We start from the raw sequence: 25,511 nt of genomic DNA on the forward strand, positions 1-25,511 counted from the left end.
CCTGGAGGTAATGTGGGTTCAGGAAGTGAATTGTTTGTACCTGGACATAATGTGGTATGCCATGGCATTACTAGTTAAATTGTCAGTGTGCATGTAACTCTCCTTTAACCTATAATTTGTTAACCTGGAACAGTTTCTGCATTCTCAAGGAGACATAACAAAATCCAAAATCAACTGTAAGAAAACTGGTTGATGAATAAAATCACTATGTTAGTCACTACAAAGCCAGAATTATCTCACGAATGTCTGCATATAAAAAGGGTTTATTGTTTTAAAACATTTTCTTGAACCAGAACGTTTCTCAACAACACAGTGCTTGCACCTCAGACAGCTATTCTAAAATACAAGGAAAGCTTAACCAGAAACGCAGACAAGTAAAAACACCAGATTGCACGATTTTCCCAGCGACACGCAGCAGTTTATATTATTGTATTTACAGTATTTTTCTTTAATGTTCAACACGTCAACAGCATGCACAGTAATGCACAATATTAAACAGCTTCTGTGAAATTAGAAGTTTGTTCATGTCTAAGTGTTGCTAACACCATACATAGTCCATTACACGCTTAACCCGTGGATCAACGAAGGGGGAAATAGGCGGGAAGACGGGCTGCCTCCATCCCGCTGAGCTCGAGCTCGCTGCCGCCTCGCGCTGAATAACGGTCACCTGCGCTCGCGAGCCGTGTTTCGACCTGCATGTTCGGGAAACGTTTTTTTTTCTCCGCCTTCAACTCTCCATTTCTTATTTGTTACTAGTCAGGATTCAGTGGGACACTCCGAATCCCTCTGAGAATTGCGTTTTATTCCCTCGCTTTATATTTTTGCTACTGAAAATACCGTCTTCGTTTTACTTATTTCCGAACATTTTGCTCCCAGACCCAGGTATTTTAAGATGGTAACTTTTCCCAGCGCTTCCAGTTCTTCTGGCGTATATAGTGTGACCCTGGTACTTTGCGAAACATCTCAATCTGTGAAGTGTGGCTTTCAGAAGTTGTGGAAGAAACTTGTAGAGAACGCTTTGATGAGGGAGCTGGACCTCGCCCGTTTCGGCGCCATTTTGTGCGTTTCGCTGAGATGAGTGGAACTGGGGCCGATGTGCTGTCTTAATACGTTACCAGGCAGTGTTATAATAAACTAATCGTAGCAACTATACATTTTCATTTTGCTTAAAAGCTCGATTATCTAAGTTCTTCACATTTTCACGTTATTATTCCAGGTAGCATATTTTGAACTCTTCGTTTTAGTTTTAACACTATCTCCATAGCAGGTCCTTCCCTGCCTGTTTAGCAGGACGCTTTAAGTTAAGCCTTTTTAAAATTTTATTTCCTAAGTTAGAGGTGCCAGCTTCCTGTTATAGATGAAGAGCACGGGGGTTTTCTTTTTTCATTGTTCCTAGTAACATTTCTCTTTGTGTGTGGCCCAATTTTCTGTGTTGTTCAGTCTTGTTAAAAATCACCCTTACTCAAATACATTTACAAAAAGTTGCCTTACAGAATAAGCTTTATGTTAATAATGTACCATTGTTTCCTGAAAAAAGCACACAGGCTCTTTGTTACTCAAATGCTTCGCCCACAGGTGAAGGCAGTAGAACGGCACTGCAAATTGTCCTTTTGCTGATTTTGAAGTTCAACCCAACTTGTGCCTTTGTCTGCAAGGACCTAGATGCCTGTGCATTGGCAGCTTATCATTTTGTGCTTTTAAAATGAAACATCGAATCCACTGCAGCACAGTGAGGTTCTGTCTAACACACACACACATTTTCTGAACTGCTCGTCCCATACGGGGTTGCAGGGAACCGGAGCCTAACCCGGCAACTCAGGGCGTCTAACACCTTTCTAGTAAATATGTGATTCACTTAGACATGGTTGTGCCTTTCAGCATATTAAATATTATTCTCTGGATTTTGTACTATAAAGTCTGTTTAAAACAATATCATGTGCTCTACTGGTACCTGAAAAATTAAGTGGTTATTATTCCTTCTTATGAAGGCCTGTAAATGTCCTCATTTTGGCATAATTATGAAGTTGTAAGTGTTTCAGTATTGTGTTTGCCTGTCAAAAGAAGTTTATTTCCTCTCAGTTTTGAGTCTGGTTAACTTTTTTGTGCTCTCAACAGATCTTTTGCAGTCTTTAATGCTGTTTCTCCTTCCTGCTAAATTGAAAGTTCTGATATTCCCCCCTCAACAAAGAGCCAACCTAAGCCTACTGCTTGTCTTATTAACTGTCCCTTAGACAGCTAAAACAAGACAAATTCTCTGTGCCCTGCCTCTACTGATCCCTTCCCCTTAGCACATTGTCTCTTTCCTTTCTCCTCTTTATATCTCTGCCCACGTTGTACCTGTCTTTCTGACCAGTATTAAATAATTCCTCTCCATTCCTTCCCCTCGCTTCACTCCCTTTTTCTCATTTGCTGTCAGTTTTCTGTTTCTCAGACTGTAGTGACAGACAGCAGGGGGTTGTATACCTTCTTCCCATCAGCTGAGCGGGTGCCATGAGCCAGCAGCTCCTGGATGGTGATCCAGTTATCCAGGATCCTCCTGCTGCGTTTCCTCATGCTCTTCCTCTGGCTGAGCTCCAGGATGCTAGCCTCCTGTGGCACCCCCTGTTGGACGCCTTTGCCATCAGTAGCGGCAGCACCAACCTGCTGCTCCCGCTCTCGCAGACACTCTAGGCGGCTCTGCATCATGAACTCTCGCCGGCGGCGATACTCACGGGCACGCATCAGGTGCTGCTTTCGCTCTTCCTTGCTCCAGTACCGGCCCATCTTCATCTCACTCACTGCATCATCATCTGTGGTCATGCCACTGCGCTCCTCGCAGATCTTCATGGCCCGCGCCTTGAGGAGACGGTCCCTCACAGGCCTCTTGGCCACATAGCGTGAGCCATCACTGCGCACCTTCACCTTCCACTCCATGCGGGGGGACGCAGGAGGCAGGGGTAACGGCAGTGGGGCATGGCTGGGCTCTGGCCCTGTGTTTGTCATTGTGGTGTTTCCGCTTGTAAGACTGATGTGGTCAAGCTGATTGCTGCTCCCTTCACCAATACTGCCTCCTTCAGTCTTTGCTGTGAGGTCCATGGGGGCCAGATTGTCACACATGGAAGGGGATCTCAACTGCATACAGCTCTGGTACCGAGTTGGCAGTTTGTCCCCATGCTGACGGCGAGAGAAGTAGGGACTGTTGTCTGCACTACGTCCACCAGTCCTGTCCAGAGTGCCAGTGGTTTTTGGGCTCCTTCTTACTCCTCCTTCTGAACCTCTCCTGGCTTCCCCACCCCGAGATAGAGATCGAAACTTAGTTGTCGGGCTTGTGCTTCCATTCCCCTCGTGGAATTTCCTGTTGGTGCAGGGGGAGTAGGGATGGCTGAGGTTGGTGTATCTTATTTCTCCTCGCCCTGCCTTATCCCATTGTTTTCCAGGTGTGGAGGGGTGAGAGGTTGCTGAAGCACTGAGCTCATCCTCCTGGTTGGTCTGAGGTGTGAGCAGCTCGCTCAGTAGTGGAGTGCTCCGGCAGCTCTCCCCACCTGTGTTATACGCGCTGCTGCTGTCTTTGTCAGAACGTTCCCTTTCTGGCACCTCAGTGATATCGGACAGCTCGTGGTGTGAGGGGTTCTTGATGCTTTGCAATGCCGGGCTCCCTGGCTCTGCTGATCCAGGCACCCTGCAGGCAACCTCCTCCTCCAGCAGCCAAGCCTTCATGCAGCGCTCCCGGAGCTGTTGCATTTTCTGTGCCCGTAGAATATTGCGACACTTGAACTCCAAGTGACGCAGCTCCTCCTCCAGAAGGGCCATCTCATGCTGCATCATACTTTCGTTGCGATTGACATCCAATGGAACCTCGACCCCAACAGGTGCGCCTCGGCCTCGCTCTGCTCCCAGTGTTAGCAGTCCATTCCCATTCTTCTCATAGTGACATTTGATCTCTAGCAGTTCACGGTACCTCTCGCACTCCTCCTCAGTCAGCCCTGGCATCATCATCATCACAGGGTCGGGCATGTACCCCCCTCCTCCTCCTCCTCCTCCTCCTCCTCCTCCCCCACATTCTAAACCCAGCAAGGAGTCTGTACTGAAGTGCAGGTCACGACACTGGAGCAGAGGCGGCGTGTCCCCTCTCCCTGACGTGAACTTGCGCATGCTGCCAGGCGTATTGGTAGTGTTGGTGTTGGAGGCGCTGGTATGGTCTTCCCCCAGGAGGTCATGCTCTGACGACTCCTCGTTCCTGGTGCTCTCATCTGTGCGACCCACACCACTGTCTATCTCCTGACTGTTGCTGAGGGCATTGGGGCTCAAAGCTGGAGGCTCACTGTAAGGGGTGCGACTACACCTCTCTGGCTCCCCAGACCTGCCCCCTTGTCCACCAACTCGATTTGAGGCCCCCTTCCTTAGTCTGTGGGGGCTGGACAGGTGGGCAGCATTATCTAAGGCTTCTGTGGCTTTTCTAGATTGTTGTTCCAAGTCCAACTCATCTGGATTCATCTGGTTGTCATTCTGAGGGAAATTGTTATATTATGTTATATTCAGAGGATAGAATTTATGTTTAAGAATGAGATGTTTAGCCATTGTTTTTTAATGACATTGGTGTTGACAGAGATGTATTTCCACAGCAACATATTGTTTTCAGGGTACCATTTACATGGTACAGGTTTGAGGGTTTCAGGGGAGGGTTTGCCATTATTTGAGAGAAAAAGAGAAGGAAGACAACTTATAAGTGGATAGGTTAAGGAGGAAATAAATAAAAACTTACCTCTTTGTGTATCTTAAGGGGCACTTATGGTTTTCTGATAACACTAGATGGCAATATAACTCCAACTGGTAGTATCACCAATATGTGAAATCACTACACTAGTCGAAGTTCCTGCAGATGTTGGAATCTGTTCAATACAAGGTTTTACCATAGCCCTCTGGGTATGAAGGTTCCATTTGCATATTGCCACAGAGCAGGAGATCCACTCAAAGCAGGAAATCTTAACCTGTACCCAGTACCCATGTCTGTGATGTATTTGCTCATTTCAAAGAAAATTTATCACCATGTAACTAGATCAGGATTGCATACTTTCTTATGTCTATTAACTTCAAAATATAATTGTGTCTTCATAAATGTTTCATCCAAAGGTTCCCATAAGCTTGTTAAATGGCGTGGTCTTCACAGAACGTTCAGCAAAGTGAATTTTATAAATACCACTCCACAGTACTGCTCCAGAGAACACATGCAGCTTTGCTTGTGTTCATTAAAAGGATGGGAAAATCCTAATTGGGATTGTTCTCAGGTTCACACGCAGGAGGGCATTGATTGTCTTCTTCTCATGTTGATTTCTAAAGGCACCCCCACCTCAGTCCTTCTCACCAGATGATTGGATAAGCTGTGGAACTACCGTCACCCCCCCTTCCTCATTCTGTTCCCTCCTCTGTGCTGCCTTAGGTGGTCTGTCTATCTGTGTTCTGTCCTCCCCTTGCTTATGTCTTTTTCTTCTCCCCCCTGTCAAACGTCTCTGTTTCTAACCAGAGGAAAAATCGGTAGTGCTCAGTTCAAATAGGAACGCTGGAAAATATCAAAGCACATGTACACAGACACCACTGTTAATGTTAAGTGTTGTTAAAGTTACCATAATGTAGTATTCAACACAATTCTCTAAATGCTTACTTGAAAGGGTGTATTCTTAATTTATATGAATGTGTATATACTGTGATATTAACATAGTGTTTTTGTGTTTATTCCTCAGCTATGTATGGTCCTGTTTTTTTCTGTCTAGCTGTGTGTGTCGCTGTGTCTGTGTGCGTCTGGCTGCATGCACAGTATCCATACAAAAGTGTTATTGTGTTTAGTGCTGTGACCTTGAGGGAACAAAGAAACGGCTTTCTGGTAGACGGACCTCATCCGGAACTCCAATCATCCCTCTCCCACCTTGAACGTGTCTTTCTTCTAGTCTTTTCTGTGCATTCTGTCTTGCATTTTACCTGCTTGTCCTGCTTCCTCATTTTTTTCTTTTTTTGCCTTCTGGCATTCTCTCCTCATTTGTTCAGAAAAAATGGTCTAGCGAGGACACAGCTATCAGTTATCATTTCTGCGCGGAGCACCAACGCTAAAACTGCCAGAAATCCCAGATTGAGTTCAGTATGATGTATTAGCTTCTCAATGAAGGATCACTTGCTGTTGGCCTTGTCTGTTTTTTATTCTCTTCAGTCAGCAAAACTGGCTCATAGTAATATTGAGATGTCTTTTTGGGGAAAAAGAACATGCTTTATTTCACATTACCTGTGTTCTGAAACTGTGGCCATTGTATATTCCACAATCATTGATTTAAATTAGGGGTAGCAAGTGTGTGGAGGACTAAGGAACCAGGATTAAGCAACTAGTCTTCAGGATTTTGGCTATATCATGAATACAGGTCCTGTTCCCTTTACTACCCTTGTGTCTGGAATGGCCTGCCTTTCAGTCTGTTTCAGGTCTGGCCTTAAAGTGGGACTCCCTTAATGCCACTGGCTAAGGCAATCCTCTGAGACGCGAGGGTGATGAACATTGGTTGGTGCATATGGTGGAAAGAAACTAACTGTACTTAAGAACCGCAAGCCTGCAACTATGTCGCTCTTCTCCTAATGTAATGCACAAATTATATTTTCGATGAGATGTATGTCTCTTTGGAGAAAAGCGTCTGCTAAATGAATAAATGTAAATGTTTTACAATAGGGTCTAGTCACTGACAGAACCACTGTAGGAAGGTTTGTGTGGGTCTCACCTCAATGTCAGGCCGCGCCAACAATAATGAGATGTTGGTGCTGTCGTCTCGGGTCAGGATGGCCACTGCCTCCTCCCTGTTCTGGATGTCCATTCCATTGATCTGGTGTTCGGGGGTGGGGTGCAGGCAATGCGGAGACACACACAAGACACATACTAGATATGTGCACCAGCCAAAACATTTTGTGAATAGATGCTCTCTCATGCCATAGATGATTGCATTTTACAGATTTGAATGTGAGATCACATCACACTTTAGTTCAGCTGGGTTTAGCAAACTGAAAAAAATACATCTACATCACAACACTAAATTGGAAGGATTCCCTTTCTTAGTTTAAAGGGTACCAGGACAGCATTATCATGGGATTCCAGCTGTGACTAATAAATTAATTTACCAATCTGTACACCTGGCAAGTGCAATTTTCAGATGTTAAATATGAGAATAGGATTTCCTGCTGTTCATATCACAAAGAATAAAAATCCTTTCCAAACTAAGGCATTCTAGTGTATAACTAAAGTCTAGCCAGTGTTTACATTTATTACAATTACTCCCCGACTTACAAACATAATTGGGGCCGAGAGCTGTTTCGTTAGTCAAAAAGATTATCAGACAAAAGTGACATAGAGCAGGCAAGGAGCTCCTCATAAAGTCTATATGCTGGCACTCTTGTAATGTGTGTCTGCAAAAACTGTGGTGTCTGAATTAAATGATTGGGCATTGAGAATTGCGTGTCTGGATGTGTATCTCTGTCTGTTGACGAAATGCACTTTTGTTTACTGAGCTGGAGAAAAGTTTGTGCTAAATGAGTAGATGTAGCTGTAAATGTCAGCAACCCAGACAGCTGGGCTTGGAGGCAACAGCGGAGTTTTTCAGATGTGAGCAAAGTGACTCCATGGACTGTCTCTTTCCCACAGCGAGGGGGCAGACAGCCGCTCTTTCTTGTGAGCTGGGGCGGCTGGTACACATGCTCTATATTCTGAGCACCCTGGCATGAGCATTTGTGACTCCATGTAAATAAGAAGGAAGTTTCCTGACAAAGAGCTCTGGCACAGAGCTACAGGAGGGTGTTGGTGCTCACTGGCATCTCCTTGATCCTTTCTTTCATTGCACACATTACATGAAATTCACTAATACCCAATACAAGTGTAAATATAAGAAATAAAGGCATAACTGTAAGAAATTTGAAGATACAATGTAAATTCCATGTTATTTACCTTGAAGCGCATCAACTGCGCATCAACTCGAAGCCGGAGGTATTACATGGAGGTGGAGGATGATGGAGAGGCAGCACTTCACTGATGGGCACAAAACTGGCAAATGTAGAAGCCATAAGATCATCTACCGCTTGTTCATGTTGCTTCTTCTCCACCTTCTCCAGTTTTTTGAAAACCTTAAGGTAGCGTTTACTATTCACAGTCGCTATCTGCTGGTGCATCGGGTAAATCTTCGGCGCACGATTTCATTTGGTATGCTGGTTTTCTTTTTTATGAAAAAAATAAGTAGTACATACTTCTCAGAAAATGTGTTGGCAAAAAGTTTGTAATTTGGGAACCAGCTGAAGTTTTTAATTATTTTTTAATCAATTTTTTCAGTACATGGAGACAGCTGGTAGGGCAGTGGTTGGAGCTGTTGCCTTTAAACCCAAAGGGCGCAGGTTCAAGTCTTGTCTCCAGCTGTAGTACCCTTGAGTAACATACTTAAACTAAACTGATCCAATAATACTAACCAGCTGTATAAAGGTAAATCATTGTAAGTAGCTTTGGATGAAAGTGTCAGCTAAATGAATAAATGCAAATGTTGTTGTAATTAATTGCTCAGTTAGATTTCTTCCTCACCTCACAAAAGGCACATACCCTCTTTGGTGCAGGGAGAGACACACTTTTAACTTTTATAAAAAACTTGTAGACATGTAGGGAAGCACTGTATACTTTTTAGGCTGCTTTCGGTTGAAAGGATTTGCTACCGGCAGGTGTTGCTATGAGTAATAAATAAGGACAGGAACCCTGCCATCTCCCCCAGCCACAGGACCATGGGCCAATTTGTATTGCCAGAGCCTCTTTGCAACATATGGCTAGTGTGGCACTGGGGGACTGAAACCCAGGTCCCCTCTCTAGGAAGCACACAACTTACAGATGTTCATAGGGAGGCCACTGTGGTCACATTCGTAATTGAAATTTGCTAAGGCACTGGCCTCAAAATCTTTATTATGCTCCTCATTGCATGGTTTATTATAATTTCATTATCAGATTAATAGGTAAGATTGTTTAGTAAAGCTGTACAGATTCAGCAACAGTAGGTTTAGGGTTAAAACTAAACATAAGACAACTATAATGAAACTTCTATACTTGTTAACTTGTCTTCTTTGTTTTAGCACTAAACAACCCATAACACGATGGCAATATGCACTTAACGATGGCATTCTAAATTTTTCACAGTAACAGCATCATGAGTGTAAAATATTTCGAGCTACATTCCGCAAGTGATTCTATTATAAATATGGGGCAAACGTGATAAACATGTTTTGAGGCAGTTCCACTGTTGTCAATAAAATGTTATGTTTTATGTGTTCGCACCATTCTCACTTGTTATTTCCCTTATACTAACCGTATTATTGTAGTTTAATATAATGCGACATAAAACCACTGTTAACAATGACATGGCGGTGACAAGCAATGGATGGGTTGAAATGCCAAGGAGCACAATGGGAAGATTCTTGATGTGAAGCAGCCAGTAAATGTCAGGTTCACACAGCTCTCAGGCTAATCTGTCTCACAGCTTGTTCTTTTTGATAATATACATATTAATCTCCCTGGGTCTTCTTGACCACATCTGCATTTTATATGAAAGGTTAACTTTGATAGCTGATAACTTTCTTGCTGGAAGATGTGGTGACAGCAGACGTCTGTAAATCGATACCTGCAGTATTCTGTCGCCCTCACGGATACGCCCATCCTTTGCAGCTATACTGTTGGGATTTACCTGGACAGAGAGAAGAGACGGATAAATTCAATATTTTCCACAAGTACTGGAACATATAAGGAAAGAAGAGCTCCCTTCTTCATCCAACCTCTCCCACATAAATCCCCAGGTCTTCCTCATCGTCAGTGCGGTAGCAAACGGTCAGACCCAACTTGTCCTGCTGACGGGGCTTGTACAGCTCCACCTCCTAGCATGGAAAGACAAAGATTCAGACGCGCCACAGTGACAGAAAGTTACGATATTACTGAATTTGACCAGAAGGGAAAATCTAACCTCATACTGAAACTCATCTTGTCTGTCGACCTCGTGGTGGGAGCTGTCAAAGTAGTCATTGGGCTCATAGTAATCGTGCTCTAAAGAAGGGCTGGAAGAGGAAGGGAAATGTCAGGACCACCATGGTGAGCACAGGAGAAGACTTGCACTAGAACTGATGAGGAGACTTACAGCTCATCTAGGAGGTAGGGCTCCAAGATAGGGGGCAGTGGGGGGGATGGAGGGGGCAGTGATGGGCCATTGCCTGCATGACTGAGTCTTCCCAGGGTCAGCATGTGCTGGAAGCTGATATCAGTCTGGGTGCCATTGTCTACACAGTCAGCCGCTGGAGTTGTTGCTGTAGCTGCACCCCCTGCAGAGCCACCCTTTCTTCTGGGCCCCTTTCGTAGCACCTGGATGTAGAGGGGCTCCTGTGACGTGCGCAGCGCTTCCATGGTGTGCTCCTGGGAGAGTTGGGACACCTCCTTCCCATTTACCTGCTATATCCGAAAGAGTGGGAAAAAGAGGATGTGATGAAAAACATGAAATGAATTATTGACAGTAGGTGAAAGTAGAAGAACAAACAAAGGAAGAAGTGGTGAGAGGGACAGCAGAGGGAGGGAAGGGTTAGAAAAATGACCGGACGAGGTGAACACCTACAAAAGTATGAACTGTACACTGGAACAGAACTTGTGCTGAGGGGGAAAGTAAGCAATGGACACAGGCCAGCAGATTTAGTAAACCCCACAGAGAGAAAAAAGAAAAACAGTAAACAGACACATAAATGAGAAAGGTTTTGTTAAGATAAAAGTAATCTCGATGCCAAGAAGTCTTCGGTGGGCTCACCACCTGCCGGAGAAACCATAAGGGGCCGGTGCGTTGTGATTTGGGCGGTGGTCGGGGCCGAGTGCCCGGCCGACCCAAACCTCGGGCGCCAACTCTGGTTTTTGGGACTTGGAATGTCACCTCACTGGCGGGGAAGGAGCCTGAGCTGGTGCGGGAAGTTGAGAGATACCGTCTAGATATAGTCGGGCTCACTTCCACTCACAGCTTGGGTTCTGGAACCACTCTTCTCGATCGAGGGTGGACTCTCCACTATTCTGGCGTTGCCCAAGGTGAGAGGCGGCGGGCTGGTGTGGGCTTATTAATAGCCCCCCAGTTCAGCCGCCATGTGTTGGAGTCTACCCCGGTGAATGAGAGGGTCATCTCCCTACGCCTTCGGGTCAGGGAACGGTCTCTCACTGTCGTTTGTGCTTATGCGCCTAGCGGCAGTGTAGAGTACCCGGCCTTTTTAGAGTCCCTGGGGGGCGTGCTGGAAAGCGCTCCCACTGGGGACTCTGTCGTTCTACTGGGGGACTTTAACGCCCACGTGGGCAGCGACAGTGATACCTGGAGGGGCGTGATTGGGAGGAACGGCCTCCCTGATCTGAACCCGAGCGGTGAGTTGTTATTGGATTTCTGTGCTAGTCGCGGTTTATCCATAACGAACACCATGTTCATGCATAAGGGTGTCCACCAGTGCACTTGGCACCAGGACACCCTAGGTCGGAGGTCGATGATCGACTTTGTAGTCGTTTCTTCTGACCTTCGGCCATATGTCTTGGACACTCGGGTGAAGAGAGGGGCTGAGCTGTCAACTGATCACCACCTGGTGGTGAGTTGGATTCGATGGCGGGGGAAAAAGCTGGACAGACCTGGCAGGCCCAAACGCATAGTGAGGGTCTGTTGGGAACGTTTGGCGGAGGCCCCTGTCAGAGAGGTCTTCAACTCCCACCTCCGACAGAGCTTCAACCAGGTCCCGAGGGAGGTGGGGGACATTGAGTCTGAATGGACTATGTTCCGCTCCTCCATTGTCGGTGCGGCTGTTCGGAGCTGCGGCCATAAGGTCTCCGGTGCCTGTCGCGGCGGCAATCCCCGAACACGGTGGTGGACACCGGAAGTAAGGGATGCCGTCAAGCTGAAGAAGGAGTTCTATCGGGCCTGGCTGGCTCATGGGACTCCTGAAGCAGCTGACAGGTACCGACGGGCCAAACGGAGCGCGGCTCTGGCAGTCGCCGCGGCAAAAACTCGGGCTTGGGAGGAGTTCGGTGAGGCCATGGAGGAAGACTTTCGGTCGGCCTCAAAGAGATTCTGGCAAACCGTCCGGCGACTCAGAGGGGGGAAGCGGTGTTCCACGAACACTGTTTACAGTGGAAGTGGTGCGCTGCTGACCTCAGCTGAGGATGTTCTCGGGCGGTGGAAGGAGTACTTTGAGGATCTCCTCAATCCCTCCGACACGCCTTCCGTAGAGGAAGCTGAGGCTGGGGACTCGGAGGGGGACTCGTCCATTACCCTGGCTGAAGTTGCTGAGGTAGTCAAAAAACTCCTCGGTGGCAAGGCTCCGGGGGTGGATGAGATCCGCCCCGAGTTTCTCAAGTCTCTGGATGTTGTGGGGCTGTCTTGGCTGACACGCCTCTGCAGCATCGCGTGGAGTTCGGGAACGGTGCCTCTGGACTGGCAGACCGGGGTGGTGGTCCCTCTTTTTAAGAAGGGGGACCGGAGATTGTGTTCCAACTACAGGGGGATCACACTCCTTAGCCTCCCTGGGAAAGTCTATGCCAGGGTACTGGAAAGGAGAATCCGACCGATAGTCGAACCTCGGATTCAGGAGGAGCAATGCGGTTTTCGCCCTGGCCGTGGAACACTGGACCAGCTCTATACCCTCACTAGGGTGTTGGAGGGTTCGTGGGAGTTTGCCCAACCAGTCCATATGTGTTTTGTGGACCTGGAGAAGGCATTCGACCGTGTCCCTCGTGGCATCCTGTGGGGGGTGCTTCGGGATTATGGGGTTCGGGGCTCGTTGCTACGGGCTGTTCGTTCCCTGTATGACCGGAGCAGGAGCTTGGTTCGCATTGCCGGCAGTAAGTCAGACCTGTTCCCGGTGCATGTTGGACTCCGCCAGGGCTGCCCTTTGTCACCGATTCTGTTCATTATTTTTATGGACAGAATTTCTAGGCGCAGTCAGGGAACGGAGGGTGTCTGCTTTGGTGGCCGCGAGATCTCGTCTCTGCTTTTTGCGGACGATGTGGTCCTGTTGGCTTCATCAAGTCAAGACTTGCAGCGTGCACTGGGGAGGTTTGCAGCCGAGTGCGAAGCGGCGGGGATGAGAATCAGCACCTCCAAATCCGAGGCCATGGTTCTCAGTCGGAAAAAGGTGGATTGCTCCCTCCGGGTTAGGGGGGAGTTGCTCCCTCAAGTGGAGGAGTTTAAGTATCTCGGGGTCTTGTTCACGAGTGAGGGAAAAATGGAGCGGCAGGTCGACAGACGGATCGGTGCGGCGTCTGCAGTAATGCGGTCATTGTACCGGTCTGTTGTGGTGAAGAGGGAGCTGAGTCGTAAGGCGAAGCTCTCAATTTACCGGTCGATCTACGTTCCTACCCTCACCTATGGTCATGAACTCTGGATCATGACCGAAAGAATGAGATCGCGGATACAAGCGGCAGAAATGAGTTTCCTCCGCAGAGTGGCTGGGCGCACCCTTAGGGATAGGGTGAGGAGCTCAGTCACCCGGGAGGAGCTCGGAGTAGAGCCGCTGCTCCTCCGCATCGAGAGGAGCCAGTTGAGGTGGCTCGGGCATCTGTTCCGGATGCCTCCTGGACGCCTCCCTGGGGAGGTGCTCCGGGCTTGTCCCACTGGGAGGAGGCCTCGGGGCAGACCCAGGACACGTTGGAGAGACTATGTCTCCCGGCTGGCCTGGGAACGCCTTGGGGTTCCCCCAGAGGAACTGGAGGAGGTGTGTGGGGAGAGGGAGGTCTGGAGTACTCTGCTCGGACTGCTGCCCCCGCGACCCGGCCCCGGATAAAAGCGGAGGAAGATGGATGGATGGATGGACGATGCCAAGAAGACCACATCTCAGAAAATGCTGAGCCTGAAACGGGCACGTACACGAAGGCATGAACATTACAGCATTTCAGTGGCACCATAGCACTCTCTTACTCAAAATAACAAATGTGCTCCTTCTACAGTCCATCAAGAGTACTTTAAAAACAAAACACATTTAATATTTTTTAATACTGCAACCTTCGTTTGACCTTGGCCATCAAAAGAACTGAGCAAGTTATTCAGGTGACCCTTCTGCAAGAAAAGAGGGAGAAGAAAGGTCAGAAATGACACTGTGTGGAAAATGAAAATAAGGGAACCAATATACCTGGAAAGATTACTTTAGATGCTTCTGCTGAATCATAATTTTAGAGAGAGGAAGAACAATCAGGAAGCAATGCTGATGGGGCGGTTTTTTAGACACAGTGTCAGTGTTCTCTATTAGTGGGTCAATAGCAGTGTTTGGGTTCTCTGTTGGGTTTGTTCTTGGTGTTGTCCTTCTCCGCTGGGTTTATATGCGGAATCAGGCTCCCATGCTGTCCTCCTTGCTACCGTTCCGCTCGCTGTTACGATGTCATTGTGACTTCAGCCTTTATCCATGCCTCCTTTCATACCCATTTGTCCATTTCTGTGTATTCAAGCCCCATCTCTTCCACTCGCCTGCTGGTCTATGCAGAGCAAGAAGTGGAAAGCAGGCATTTTAATTAAGGATTTCATGAGTGTTAATCTGCGGGGGCAATCTCATTACAACAGCAGGTGACACATCGACAAGGTCTAACACACACACACACACACACACACAGGCAGGTGCAGAGAGGAAGAGAGAAAAGCAACAGATTCATGTTCCATCATACAAACCAGTTCCGTGCGAGAAGAGGTACAGGCCAGCAGGCATTTCACACATTTTTCAGGTAAACACACAGCGCACTCATCAGAAAAAGGCTCCCAGACAAGCTTACTGCTGTGCTGCTGTTAGGTCTGAACCACTGCATGCATGGTGTGTATGTCAACAAAGCTCTTCTAAAGTGAGCAGTATTTTGTGCTGCTACTCCAAGGCACAGCGGTTGTCTGCAACGACTCTCTCACGTACTCACTTTGGCGAGAACCATTATAGCTCGTGCAGAAATGTATCAGATATTGTGTGCTTTTCAGGCTGTGCGTATGGCTGCAGACGTCCACTTGCCGAGGAGCGGTTACTACGTTATGAAACGCACATGGAGCATCGCTGCTTCTCTCATTTGTCAGTTCATGACAGCAAACAGGAATTATATAATAATAATTATACAGTCTGTCTCATAGCACAGACACCACACTGCTCCTCTCTTATCCCCACCCCCCACATCATCGCTGGCCTTTTCAAATGATTGAATTTTAAATTAACACTCCTCTGAGCAGCCAACCAAAAAGAAATAGTTTTCTCTATCTTTCGCTGCTGCTGCTGCTCTTTGTTTCTGTCTTTCCCAATCTGAAAGTCACATTTAAATTAAGATAAACTAACTGCAATGAATTGCATCTCTGAAGAAATGCTTCTATATAGTATTGATAAAACTGTGACGGTCACAGCTGCATGAATGTTTTTCATAAGCAGTAACATTTAAAATAAGATGAGGTCCTCTAAGTGCAAAGCACATTTTAATAGCTATGAAAACGCAATTTATTGATTTAATAATGAAGAGACTTTAAAATTGTTTCTGGTAGATTTAATCTGTAAAAAAATAATGCAAAGTACAGAAGAGCTGAGATTTGTGTACACGTTCTATTTTGCTCAATCATACTGCATGAGATATGGTGTAGAAATAAATGGCAGTGTGTAACCTGAAATAACAGCATTCCTCTTCTTGATTAAGGCCTGAAATTTTCCTCCTTCCTTTCAATTTCCTGCTGCGGCAAATAATACTGTACAGTGAATGTGTACTTACTTAAGTGAATAGTTATTTGTAAAGTAAATTTCTGATGTCACTGTTGAAAATGTGGAGGGAAATTAAGTTGTGTCAGCTTTTGTCACAAAATCCACCGTGAAGTTCCCAGCGAGCGCCTAGAGACTCTCTCTCTCTCTCTCTCTCTCTCTCTCTCAGTCTTCTCGCTCTTCCACTGTGGGACTCAAAGTGCTGTCCCAGCATTTTTCTTTCTGTTCCCCATCCTTCAAAACTGCAGTATTTGTATATTTGAACTGTTCCTCTTGTTCTTTATTCTTAACCCATTGACTGTATTTTCCGCCATGTCTTGGGTTTTTTTTTTCTCAATGCCGGTCTGGGTTTTCAAATGGTGTCACTTTGAAAAGCAGTGTCTGAACACAAAGGGCTCCGTTCATATTTTCACTGTGGATGCAGCAGTTTGACGGAATAACTATGTGCATCCAAACAACACAATGACGGGGTTTTTAGACCAACTCTGTTGTGATCTGTTTCCAGTATAACACTAAAGAATACTTTACTCTCTTACTCTCACTACTGGATATAAGCGCTACTCAACCTTTGAACCTTCTCTCACCAACTTTAATAAAATAAAACTACAGTAATTGCTGCAGTGCAATGAACTTCTGTACTTGGAACAAAATAAGCATTTTTGCAGTGAACGGCCTCCGTGTTGTTATGATGATTACCGTCCCAGCGAGACTGTGCTCTCATCCCTTCCTGAGGCCAAGGTTGCGATCTGAACTATACTGAGGTGCCCTGCCTCAGTCTTCTCTTCCTGCCATCCACTCCCACTACCCCAGTATAATGTGACATTCAAATGGCCTCCTTTCCTCCCGGTCCCGTCGCACACTCACTGGGACGTGCTCAGGGAGAGATAATGACAATACGTTTGGGAAATGGAGAACTGGAAGCATGGAGAGAAGAAAGGCCTCATTACTGCGGGTTGTGAGGCCTTTTCATACTCCCAGTGTGCAGAGTACACGCCTTCATCTAGCACATCAAGGATTTCCACCTTACCTTCATTCTCGTGTACGTCGTGTTTGAGTGTTTGCCAACACAACGCTGCTTTACTCAACAATCATTCAGGTCGTATTGTATGTAGAGCACAAAACTCAGTTTGCTGTTTCAATGACTTGTTAACTGTTGACTATGTCAACTTCGAGCACTGGGAAAGAAAACAACGGGCGTTTCAGCATTAATCCTCAGCGTGAGCAAAGTATGTACTCTTTACACAGATTCTATTTCAATTAAATAAAGGTGCTGTGAGTTAGCAGTTTAGTTAATCAAGCTGAGCGGCACGTTCATAAACAGCCTATTAATAATATATTGAGTCTCTACTAGTTCACAGGCCCCATGGAGAGCAGAGTACAAACCAGTGACTGTTCAAGTAAGGTGAGACAGGCGTATTTGAATATTTCTGCCACGTTTTAATAGTGCTGCACAGCAGGAAGTGGACGGGCGAGGGAGAGGAGGTGGGGGATAGATGAAAGAGGTGTAAGTTGTTCAAAGAGGGTAAGGGCATGGAGTGGATAGGGTTAGAGAGAAAGAGAAGGAAAAGTGGGAGGAGCAGACATGGGGGGATGGGCATAATGGGGAAGAGTGGTGAAATGAAATACAAGGTACAAGCGGTAAGTACACCTTTCCTGTGTGGTTCCACAGTTCTAGCTCACCGTGCGCAAGTATGAGCCTGTAAATTATCTGTCGGGGGAAAAAGAGGATGGGGTCACGACGGAGTGGGCGAATGAGCGAACAGCCATGAAAAATGACAGCAGCAGGAGGAACGGATGAGGGAGATGGGCATGTGGGAAGCTGAGTGCATTTCATGGAGCTGTCAGGAGTCGTTCTCACAACTCGGCCTCAGAGGAGTCTCAGTGGAGTCTCATCCTGTTTTTCTTGTCAAACGCTCTCGGGGCCCAGGAGCATCCCAAAGCATGTCCTTTGTTGATTTGTACCTCTCTTTCACTGTACTACTGGCCAGCATGGTGCAGATCGTTTCGGATAAATAATCCGAGGACATCCCACTAAATTTATACTTAACTTATTTTGCACCTATTTGTATTTTCTGTGTACCTTGTTGTGAGTCTTTGTTTAGAGTCTATCTATCTATCTATCTATCTATCTATCTATCTATCTATCTATCTATCAGAGCAGAGTAAATTTGCATAAATAATACTAATGCAAGAAGATCTATGATAAAAACATTCTGCTCAGCTAAAATTTGCAAGGTTGAACCCCCAACTTGTAGTACGAGATACAGGCTGAAAGAGAGGCTATGTCTTCTCACAATGTGGGTGAAATTAATGAGAAACATTTACCTGAGTGCAGGGGGCCTCTCTGAAAGAGGTCTCATAGGTTAAACCTAATAGGTTATATGTCTGCACTGCTTACACTGTATTGCTCCTGTAAGACTATCCTCTTGTATAAATGGGTAAATTATTGCAAGCTGCTTTAGAGAAAAGGATCAGCTAAACAACAACCATAATAACAACAACAACAACACCAACAATTACATGGGCAACACAGTAAAGTTGTCAAAATGCTCCTTCATGTGCTATACTAAATTTCAAAATGCACGATACCAGATTATCTTCCAGTTAGATTTTGCTTTATCTTTTTGAGGGGAAAAAGCCTTCCTTTATTACCTAAATGCAGCACCAAAATAACAATATTTTCGTTCTTTGGTATTATTTTTATCGTATATATAGGTAAACAGGTAAGGTAAACAGCTGTGTTTTGCTTGATTCTCAGCTTTTCTTCACTGTAGGCCCCCACCCTTACCTAAGGGCTTCTTTGATTAACTGTACACCTCCCACATTACCTCGATTCTCCCCTCCCCCACCACTGTGATAAATGTTGAGGTGACAGGAACTCGATGTGAACCTCGCAGATGTAATGCTCCCTGCTCAGGGGTGACTGGGCTCAGAGTGTATCCTGACCTCCATCACCGACAGACACAGGGAGGGGGAATGCGGCAGACCAACAGCGACCGACATCCAAACGCCCAAGTAGTGATGCGAAACTAAAAGCGAAATTCAACGCCTTCCTATCAGTGCAGCAGCTTGAGAACAGGGCTATTTCTGTTGTTGTTGCATAAAAAGGATTCTTGAACATTAGTGTTTGTCTCACGTCAGCAGCCAGAGGGGAGCGAGATCGGGGTTAGTGTGGGTGGTTCTTGCCCAAACCAGACCTGCCTGTAAAACTCAAGCGTAATACCTCAGTAAGCAGGAATGGTTGCAAGTCATACAGAGAGTGTCTTTTATTACCTATGCATTTATTATATGTTTTATTTTTGACAGTGAGAGTAGATGATGGTGTTAATTTGGATTTGTGCACGTCGGGCGTTTGCCCTTTGAGCGTGTTTGCATGCGTATGTGTGTAAACAGTGTCAAGTGTGTCAGTTTGAGAAAGCACATTAGTCTTGCTTAATGACTTCAGTTGCTGTGGTAACAGCATCCCATTGAGACAAAATTGACAGCCTGAGGAGAGAGTGAGGGAGGAAGAAATCGCCAGAGGATGATGGTGAGGGGACAGACAGAAGGATACATAGAACAAACAGTATTATTATACAAACTTCTGTCTCTGCTTTTCATGTGCCTCACAATCACTAGAAGAATCACTAGACGTGTTATGTTTCGAATCCAACTTTAAATGAAACTGTACTTCTTAATTTATGTGCTATTCCTGGTTACTTTTCTTTACAAAAAGTAGCCCACAATAGCTACAGTAGCCTGGACAGGCAAAAATGTTTAGAAACTGCAATCTAACACTGCATTTTTCTACAGGATGATTCCTAGGCCACCTTGACAAAAAAAAAAAAAGTCCCTACAGCTTTTGAAAATGTTTCTACGCCCCTGGTATCTGGATTGTATGTGTATATATGGTTATGTTCTGATGTCCAAGAAAATTGTGTTAAAGTTTTTGCATAGTAATATGTGATTTTTTTGGATGAAATAATAAGTTGCAAAGTGTAGTAAAAAATAAAAAATAAATAAAAAAACTGCATTGCTAAACTTGGATCTTTTTTGTCCTGCCAAATCTATTTCTTGTAAGAAGTTTCCATTGGTCCAAAGTTTATCATGTACCTAGCCATCGGGAGCTGGACCATTGCCACCCAGACAGCAGTGCCCAGTGGACCTACTGAGGTAAGAATGGACAGGTGTGACTCGCTCAAGGTTCTACATACACTGCAATATGTGAGTGCTTTTGCCTACTGATGCACCAAGCCTCTTGTTTTCTCTTGTCTCTTTATGTCTGATTTGCTCCCATGTTTAGCTAACATCTTCACAACACCTTGCCTCTAGTGTTTCAAGTTGATAAATGGCTTCCCAGTCCCTAAGGCCACTCTCTGCTTCCTCCCAGTTCTGCACGTTGGACACTCATGGCCACTTTTCTGGTCTTGCCATGCTTTTCTCATTCAGATTCTGAGCCAAGGTTGAGGCCTTGTGCTTCCCTGAGTTGCCTGAAGGCTCGACTTAATGAGCACGTTGCTCTTGTAGGGTGACTGTAAAGCAAGGTACAGGCTTGTCTGGAACTCATTCTAGAAGACTGGTGGCAGTACAGAAAATGCCAATAAGAAAACAGAAGAGAATACTCAGATATGGGTCCCCTGTCTAGAACTGTCTACTGAAGTATCAAGAAACCTTCACTTCTGTGAGCTCCCCAGCGAAGAGAGTTGGCAGATATACACAACAAAACAGAGAAATCAGAAAACAAAATAAATAAAAACTGATTTTATGGAAGAGCCATTGGAAATAATCCACTTTAATCTGAAATGATACTTTTTCAAAATTTAGCATATCAAAAAGAACATTAATGTTATTCATCTGTTATACCATCAGCAACTCCAGTCGTTTGTCCAAATACACACTATTTGAAAGTTGCATGCCAGTTTTCAGTTACGACTCCACAATGATGCTCAGTGGTTACAAATCTGAAATGTCCTCCTTTGTTGAGTGTTTGCATTTCACATATATGCTTACAAATCCTGTGTACTTATTTCTCCTGGAGGAACCCATGTCCCATTTTTGAGATATACGAAGGAACACAGAAGGCATTCGCCCACCCAACCAGGCTGTGTGCACAGCTTTGCAATCGGGCTTTGGCACACATAGCAATCTGCACCCGACTCATGACCATGTCCTTTCTCTTTGGGTTTGTCTTTTCTTTAGATGCCAGCACCTGCTCTGGTAAATGTTGTTATAAGAGTAGTCAAATGAAGACTCTGACTCACATACTCCCAAAGAGACACATAGTGTAAATGTGCAAAACCCCAAAACTCCTTTAGTTAAACAGACAGACAGAATGGACAGGAATACAAAACACTGTGCACATAGTCACATCCAGCCCCCATCCCCCATCTTCAATGCTGGCTCTGATTCAAATACCAATTACTGTACCTGGCACATGAAGATGTGCAGGGAAACAGAGAAACATTTTGTCATGCAATTCTTTTGTCAAACAAACAACATTACAAAGAATTCATATTTCACTGTAAATATAATATGTATGTCCTTTGCTCTGGAAATTTAAGACCTTAACAAGTACGTGCATGCAGATGCACATTCAGATTTTTTCTAGGTTTAACATCTGCTGCTAGGCCTGTAACCGTGGCAACGTAACTCTCTCGCTCGGTCTCTCCCTCCAGTGGAAGGTGAGAGAGGTAAAATATGGGCAATTAGTAACTTCTCTCTCTCTCCGCCTCTCAGTCGCTCTTCTTCTGCAGACAGGGACTGTCTTGTAAAACCTAATACTGTTCAGTGTTCCTGTGGCCAGAGAAACAAACAGTACCTGTAATGCCTAAGAAACTCAGCAGTGATTCTACTACAATATACATTACATCTTTTTTGCACTTTTCTCCAAAGCAACTTTCAATGAGCTCTATGTAGTGTTATCAACCCACACACCTTATTCACCAAGGTGACTTACACTGGGTCACTCATCCATATATCAGTGGAACACACTCTCTCTGTCACTTACACACTATAGGGGAACCTCAACAGCATGTCTTTGGACTGTGGGAGGAAACAGGAGCACCCAGAGGAAACCCATATGGACACAGGGAGAAAATGCAGACTCCATACAGACTGAGCAGGGATTGAACCCACATCCTCTTGCATCACCTAGGCATTGTGAGACAGCAGTGCTACTCACTGTGCCACCATTCCACCCCGCCATGCTGCCCCTCAATATAGTTTGATATCTGAAGAGATCGAAACCACTTGTCAGAGAATTTATTCTCCTACTCCAGCCTCATGTTCACCTTAATACACTATAAGTACTTCCAAATGAACAGCTGCCTTCTCCAAAAGAGACTGTGGTTCCTGCGGGGAACACAACAGTCCTCCTCGGAGCCATACTATCACGCTAATGTTTACACTGGTTCTTCACTCCATATTCTGTCTCCTGGACCAAATAAGACAACACACTGTTGACAGGAACATTTGCTCATCGTTGCAGTTCACAGAAACATTCTAGATGGACTGTTCTTGTGAACTTGATACGTTCTATAATTTTTCATTGCGTGTCTGGTGAGAAATAATAGACACAGCATACTGAGTTGTCTGTTGTTTATAATTAGTATGCTTAATGTCAGGAATTAGGTTACTTACAATATATCATCATCAGAAATGTTGCAGATATCATAGGTTCAATAATTGGGATTAATATATGCTCATCTATCCATGTAATTTATTTATGCGCCAGATGTTTAAGGGGAATAAAACTGAGCCCAAAGGTAGGAATATTGGACAGTGTTCAGAGATTGCAGGTCTTACAAATATATCAATTTGTTGAAATCAGTGTTGCTGTCATTAGTTTGCATTGTGTTTTGCAGCTTGATTCAATAGTAAGAAATACTGTAATATGTTGTTATCATTACTTATTTCCTTCCAATCTATCTGAGATGACAATTTCAGCAAGTTGTGTAAAAGCAGTCTTGTATTATTCCGACTGTAAGCCTTCACACAGATGGTGTACATATTAATGCTTACATGTCTTCTTGTAGGAATGTTTTAATAATTTAATTGAGGCACGTAAAATTGATTGGGTGGAGTTCCTCAGGGATCGGTATTAATGAACCGGAGACAGACTGTAGTTTCTCTTTGTCAGTCCGTAGTGACACTGAGACTGTGATGACATTGTGACTAAAAGGGTTCATCCTGCTATTATACCCCTGAGCAAGGCATGCGCCACAAATTAATTTAACTCCTTCCTTCAGTCTACAACTGCAAGCTGTGTAAGTTGGTTCAGATAACAGCTCCTGTGCTGCTTCTCTACTTTAAGGGGGCTTTGCTGTGTTGTGCGGAATTCTGAAGGCACTGGAGCATTTTATGTTGATCTAACAGCCTTTGCTTTGCTTCCCGAATGCCCTAAAGAGACCTTTTAGCAATCCGGTGACTCAACGGCGTAGACACTCTGCTGAATCATTGCATATACAATGCAAACAAATACTCACACTGTTATGACCCTGAACGAGAACCTCTGTTACAGCATAGGGAAAGCACAATTTTCAGGCTATTCTTATGGGGCAGTAGAGCCTCTGTTACAGCTTAGGTAATGTTGACCTTACAAATGGAAAAGAAATGAAGAAATAAGTTTTAGCATCTCAGACACGGGGTACAGTCACCCATTTGAGTCAATTATACATTTAGCAAATGCTCAATAAATAAGTGTAAAAATATAATCTTTCCTTGGAACTTGTTGGATATTGTAAACTGTAAAATGGATCTGAATGTTATATTTCTTATGTAAAGTCTTCTTATCTAAAGGCTGTCTGCAAATGTTTATAGTGATCAGTAAGTGTGATACAGTGCTTTAAAAAAAGCATTTGTCCCGATTTCTTATTTTGTCTTTTTTATCAGCTTTTTGATATGATATTTGATATTATGCTTTTGTCAGTTCTGATAGTATGTTAATGGAGCCTGAGAGGGATGAAAATGATACCAATGTTGTGTTTATGTAATGTCCTTGCTGTGGAAGATAGTGAAATGTATAATCATAGGTGTAAAAAATTAATTCCTCCTTCACAGTCAATAACTGATGACAGCACCTTTAGCTGCAATGACTGCAGTTTAACACGTCCTATAGTTGTTGACCAGGGTCTCACATTTCTGTCTCATACTTTGGCCCACTTCTCCATGCACAACTGTTTTAACTCATCAACATCTACAGGTTTTGTGCATGAAAAGCTCTTTGCAGGCCTTGCCAAAATATCTCAGTTAATTCAGGTCATGACATTACCATTCCATAACTTCTATTTTGTTTCCTTTTCAGCAATTCTGATGTTGATTTGCTTGTATGTCAGTTTGTTATTGGTGACTACCCCAAATTTTTGCAATGCTGATGTGGTCAGTTTTTAAGAATAGATTAAATTTCTTCATTTAGCTGACGCTTTTCTCCAACGCGACTTACAACGTTAAGGTTAAAATTATTACAGTTACAAGCTCACAATTATTTATCCATTTGTACAGTTGGGTAATTTCACTGGAGCAATTTTAGGGTAAGTAGCTCAAGGGTACGACAGCTGAAGGTGGGGATCAAGCCTGCGACCTTTGGGTCCAAAGACAATAGCTCTGATCAAGACACTACCAGCTGTGTTACATAGATGTTAGATGTAGATGTATGCAGGAATATGGACAATAGACCAGGAGACTGCAGAAAGAGGGAAAGAAAGGCAGGCAAAAGACAGTAAGATAAAGAAATTACCTATGCAAAAGTAACAAGAAAGTAGTACTAGTCACAAAAAATGCAAGAGAAAGATTTAATTGCATTGACAATCAGATGTAGAAGGCTGGTACTGAAGACCTTGGGGGCAAACATGAAGTAATACTGACCTGGAACATGACTCTGTACTGTTCCTCAGGCTTCTGCATCACACACATGTTGCAACCCATTGTGATTGCAGTTGGTGCAGTTCAAACCAAAATGGTTAAAATCCCTCCCTTTCTCTTCTTTTACAAGTGAGAAGGCTCCACTTTAGACCAGAGTCTGTAAACGTTCAGCCCTCCAGAAGTCCAGGCAAACACTTTAAATCTCTTCCAGAGACTGAGCTGGTGGTGAACAGTGTGCACTGCATGTGCTTATTTCAGCATCAAATCAAAGAACACAACTTGCTTTCATCCTTGTTCTTGTCCTGCTTCTTCTTGATCCGTCTTCTGCTCTTCACTCAGTTTTTAATCCAAGGATATAATTTTGTTAAGAACAGAAAGTGCTTATACCGATTCTTTCTAGACTGGAATGATGCTGATTGGCATGCTGCAAATTGTTTCATTTCATTTAATTCCCTTTAAACTGTCTAATGTAGGGAATAATAACAACTTGTCATTGTTACGAGTTGCGCTTAGAAGGTTAATATATTAAAACGAAAACGTACTACTTAATACGATATATGTGTAACAAGTAAAACTAGTTGAATGAGATCTCTTGTGCTAAAACACAGAAATATGATCCAACGTTATTGTTCTGTGCTTATTTTTGAAAGCTCTTGATCCCTTTAAATACAGCGCTGATAAAAATGTCAGAGGCTGATTTAAAGTTGCTTGTGTCTGTGTGAGCTTCGAGTTACTTTGTAATTTCAAGGCTTGCATTGGTTGGAAAAATAGGCAACGTAAAAATCCTTGAGAGGTGATATAATGAAGGTGCTCTACAACTGACAACTAGGAGACAAACTGAGTGAAACAGAGAAAATTGTAAATGGGATGATTTCTGCCCATAAAATGATGGCAAAATGACAACTCATGAAGACACAGGCTTGCTATCCTAATCTTCTGCTGTCCAC

The 25,511-nt window shown here is 44.5% G+C and overlaps 1 protein-coding gene across 1 annotated transcript; it reads right to left on the reverse strand.

Moving 5' to 3' along the window:
- Positions 1-331: 331 nt before the first annotated feature.
- On the reverse strand, positions 332-24,702 carry LOC108934761 (PDZ domain-containing protein 4-like). The gene is made up of 7 exons (XM_018752840.2): positions 24,568-24,702; positions 10,155-10,462; positions 9,984-10,074; positions 9,799-9,897; positions 9,648-9,710; positions 6,732-6,833; positions 332-4,485 (listed from the first exon to the last, which is right to left on the reverse strand). Exons 1-7 carry the CDS (start codon positions 24,625-24,627, stop codon positions 2,428-2,430), a joined length of 2,781 nt encoding a protein of 926 aa, XP_018608356.1. The 5' UTR covers positions 24,628-24,702; the 3' UTR covers positions 332-2,427.
- Between the last annotated feature and the right edge of the window lie 809 nt (positions 24,703-25,511).

Source organism: Scleropages formosus, chromosome 1, assembly GCF_900964775.1.
Source record: "Scleropages formosus chromosome 1, fSclFor1.1, whole genome shotgun sequence".
Lineage (NCBI taxonomy): Eukaryota > Metazoa > Chordata > Actinopteri > Osteoglossiformes > Osteoglossidae > Scleropages > Scleropages formosus.